Consider the following 4,661-nt stretch of genomic DNA (forward strand, 5'->3'; position numbering starts at 1 on the left):
GCATATTCAGAGAAAAGTTTGAGTCAGGAGAACTTAACCTTGGATCCGAAGGAGTACACAGAGATCCTCTTACTGCAGGACTTTCTCTATTTCTGAAGCACCAGCCAAGGAAGCAGTTCAGTCATTGATAAAGCATGTTTGCGAATTGCTCTATCTATCAAAAGCACAAAGAGGAGACATGTTCACAGCTTTGAACCACATACACTAGTGAAAAATGGATTTTTAACCACTTCCTCGGTTTTACAGAAACTACTGTTGTTGGGCTGTAGTTATGTACGGTTCCGTGACTCCCAGTAGTTTTTCTAGGAAAAAAATGGAAAACTTAAACTTGTTTCTCACACAGTTGTTCTTTAGAGGGGTATTTTTGTAAAAGTTCTGAGATTCAAGAACTACTGTGAGGGCTGGATTATTCTGTGGAAAGAGAAAAAGAAATCAAACCGTATCTCTTTTATCTCATCTGCATCTATCCTCTTCCATCACTTATCTCTGTCTGTTTCGCTTCATTTTTTTCTGTATCAAAACTTTAGTATTAGGTTTTGCGTCCTCTTCGTCTCTATCATAACAACATTAGATCTTGAGGATTTATTCTGAATCGGTGAAAAAGAGGTGATGATGCTTATCAACACCAACTGAAAACCAAGATTCATCTAAGCAAACTGAATTGAAAGGTAAGTATCATCTTTATTTATCGTTTCAGTTCAATCGATTAACTTATCCATCTCCAAATTGAAATTTCAGAAGAAAAAGAAATCGATCTCAGTAAACCTAAAAGCTTGATTACATCTCAGTTCTCTTTTCTGATTCGTTATCAGTTTGTGCATTTTTTCATACTTTTAATCCATTGGTTTCTTTTTCTTAGTTTTGTTTTATTGATGGTGTGTATTCTCTTTGTATTCAGGCACTGAAGAAGTAGAAAACTCCACCACCATCTTCAAATCCAACTAAAACTAATGGAGGTAAACAAAAGAAGAATATCAATTCATGATTAAATCTATAATTGGTTCTTCTTTTATGTTGGATTTAGGTCTTTTACTGTACTTTTTATTGATTTGTTTTTGTTTTGTGTAATTTCTACAGAAGTGGAGCTAATGAAAGCAAAATGAGAAGGTTAACAACATGCTCATGTTTGATAAAGATAGGATTTAATCTGTGGTTTCGCTTTGTAAGATAATTACTTCAGCTAGTTTATGAAATATTATGCATATTATACCATTTGAAAAATATGGGTTTTCTTATGTTTCTAAATTAGGATCCTTGTGCTGCGAATTTGTGTTGTTACATCTTTGATTAAAATGGATTCTGTGGTGCATCAGTTATCGCAATCCTTAGTTCACCGCTTTCCAATTGTTTCGTGGTTGACATATTCACCACTGTGAGTCTCGTATCAAATCAAAAAAAAGTATAAAGTTTGCTTTTGATGCATTTTTTGTTATAGTTTTGAAAATTTGTGTAATGGGATTCTTGATACAGGACATCAATATGATAAAGTGTGCATTAGCATTAATGAGTCATTTAAATTGGCGAAAACGCCTTGCTTTTGATCATTTCATGGGAAAAGCCTTTACAATCCTATTTCAGTTTGCTAGCTTGATTTTTGGGTGTATAATATTAGGAATTCTTTATATGTAGTTTATTTATAATTTCTTATTAGGATGGACGTTAATTGCATCTGTGTTTGTCATCACAATGCTAAAATCTCATTTTGTGCAACTGTAGATGCTTTTAAAGCTTTTATTATTATTATGTTGTTTGTCCGGTGTACCGATGGGTTAGCAGGTGCTTTCTGCATGACTGAATGATGGACAAAATATAAATCTTTCTCTAAATTGCAGTATGCAGGGGTTTTAAAAGCGCACCCTTCGTGCAGTAGGACTGAAGCTTTCTTGGCATATTTCTCTGTTATGTTTGAAGTTTGCATCCTATTCACCAGAGGGGTGGTGGCAGTGTGGTGCATATACTGTAATTTGCATACTGCTCATTTGAGGGAGATGCCTCTCTTGATGTGCTGCAGGTGGTCCATTAGCCTGATAAAGCAATTAACTATTTGACATCATCCCTGTTGGAACTAGAGAAGAACACCCCACCCTGTTGTCTTGTTATCCAAATATCAGTTGGCCCAGTTGTGTACTTAGATGGAGTAGATGCTGGTAATCACGTGGGAGCACTCAATTTCTTTAGATTTATAGTTTTGAAGAGGTTTTATGTCATAATTTAGTCATTTCTGATGTATTACGTACTTTTTTAGAAAAAATCAGGACATGGTGGAAGTGATGGCGTCCATGGATACATGTATTCCCTTGATGCTGCAGTCAATGACTTGGTATGTTTCACATGAACGCTGAAAATAAACGAGAATTTTATCTTGCTCCTTGTGATTCATTTAAAGAAAATTGCTTGAAAAAGTAATAATTGATTTGTGTTTTTTGTTGTCTGTTAAATAACAGAAAGCCTTCATTAAGAAGATGTTAGCAGAAAATTGTTTTTTTGTATAGAAATCATGGGATCTGTGACAAAAATCCTTCCGTTGCTGTGCATAGACCAATTACAAGAAAGATTGCTACTCAAATTTCTAACCAAAACCAACCTTGTCAAGTGGTAATTCGTTTCTCTTAGAACCAAAATGTTGCCCAATGATCTCTTTGTTTAGATGTGATATACGAAATAGATTGGTTTTCCTTAGGTTTATTCAAATGTTTGCAGGAAACTAAGAAGCCAGTACAGAATTCATCATCTATTATGATTGAAAAAGTATCAAATAAGGTCATATGCTAAGCATCCTTCTTGGTTTGAATCTTGACAGGTGCATTATAAATTTGAGCTCATGGATGAGACATTATTCCTTATGGTTAACATTATAGACAGATTCTTAGCCCACCAAACTGTGGAACGAAAGAAACTTCAGTTGGTCGGAATTACAGCCATGCTTTTAGCATGCAAGTATGAGGAAGTTTCAGTACCGGTTGTAGATGATCTTATTCTAATTTCTGACAAGGCTTATACAAGGAAGCAAGTTCTTTCTATGGTAAATGTTTCACTTCTAAGTCATATATCTCTTATCAAGTGTGTTTAGTTTTTCCCAGTTTCGACATTGTGATTCTAACGTTGCAGAAACATGTTTAGCATCCTTAGTTTTACCCAGTTTCGACATTGTGATTCCAACACTGCATAAACATGTTTGCAAGAGAAATCGATAGTAAATACATTTTAATTCAATATGTCAGTTCCAACTTCATATGTATTTATGAAAAGATTCCTTAAAACGGCTCAGTCTGATAAGAAGGTTTGTATAGTTAGTCTTCCATCAGATTAAACTGTTGATCCATAGTATTTTATAACTTTTTATAGCTTGGATACTAACATATTTTATGCATTTTGAACCAGCTTGAGCTTCTCTCCTTTTTCTTGATCGAGCTATCCTTGGTTGATCATGACATGCTTAGGTTACCACCATCTCTGTTAGCTGCTGCAGCCATCTACACTGCTCAGTTTACTCTTAACAGGACTATACATTGGAGTAAGACCACAGAGTGGCATTCATATTACTCAAAAGATCAATTAAAGTAAGTGATAACTTCTTCCTGAACACACCGAATTCCTTGTTTTTGCTTTGGACATTCGACAGGTAGTGCCATTGTTATGAATGTACACACTTAGCCGACATTTATGATTTTTTTTTACGAGAAGCTAGTTAAATGTTCTTAATTTTAATATATTGGGGTTTATCTCATGGTAGACATCGTCCAGATATCAGATTCGTATTTTTTCTCCTAATTGAGAAACCATTTGTACTCCCCACTAAATATATACATTTTTTTTTTATCAAAGGATGGTTGCAGGTGGTTCTGGACTCGGAACAGTGATGGATTGGAACACAAAGACTCCCTTGTAGTGGGATTGGGAGAATTTAGTCATGTTCAGTGGGAAAGTAAATTAAATTCCTAAGGCTTCACAGCAACCTACTGACTGGGGTGTTGAAGGAGACGGCAGGGGGAATTGATAATGGGTCTTTCTGTTCTCCACCTGGTGGTGGGAGAGATGGTGCTAGTGGTGGTGGTCATTCTGGGTCTGATTTGGGAAATAGGTCTTCGTCTAAAAGTTTTATATCAGCATCTATTGATTCTTCAGGGAAAGTAGGAAGTAGTAAATCCAAGTTTAACTTTGACACAGTTGAAGATTTGAGATAGTTGAAATTGTAAATTGAATTCACTATTCAATAAATTCACTATTCCATACAAAATGAGTTTAAAGTCGCTATTATATTCAGTTTCGAAGTCATTATTAATTAATTCCCGTTTTTAGTTTTTGATTCAGTTGAATCAGCTTTGGATTCAGCTGAATCAATATCAATTTTTTTTTTATGAAATATCATTAAAAAAACTACTGTTTCTGTCAGTTTTTGTCGATCTACTGTTAAAGAGATTAGTTTTTTTAAAGAATTCAACTTTTGCCAGACACAGTCGTTTTGGAAAAAACCACTTCTGGAATTCAGCTGATGGACACAGTCGTTTTTAGTGATATTACTTCATGTCCTGACAGTAGTTTAACTTCCATTTTCCACTAGTGATAGTTTCTGGGAAACGCCTACTGATTCCAGAAGTACCTCCTGAACCATCATCCACCGACAAAGAAATGTATGACTGAGGACTGCTCACCACCGTGCA

General features: G+C 35.1%; 1 protein-coding gene across 1 annotated transcript; it reads left to right on the forward strand.

The window, feature by feature from the left end:
* Positions 1-2,141: 2,141 nt before the first annotated feature.
* On the forward strand, positions 2,142-4,184 carry LOC113316233 (G2/mitotic-specific cyclin-2-like). Its single transcript, XM_026564452.1, has 5 exons — positions 2,142-2,147; positions 2,246-2,320; positions 2,801-3,022; positions 3,382-3,560; positions 3,953-4,184. Exons 1-5 carry the CDS (start codon positions 2,142-2,144, stop codon positions 4,182-4,184), a joined length of 714 nt encoding a protein of 237 aa, XP_026420237.1.
* Positions 4,185-4,661: the final 477 nt, after the last annotated feature.

Source organism: Papaver somniferum, chromosome 10, assembly GCF_003573695.1.
Source record: "Papaver somniferum cultivar HN1 chromosome 10, ASM357369v1, whole genome shotgun sequence".
Classification (NCBI taxonomy): Eukaryota; Viridiplantae; Streptophyta; class Magnoliopsida; order Ranunculales; family Papaveraceae; genus Papaver; species Papaver somniferum.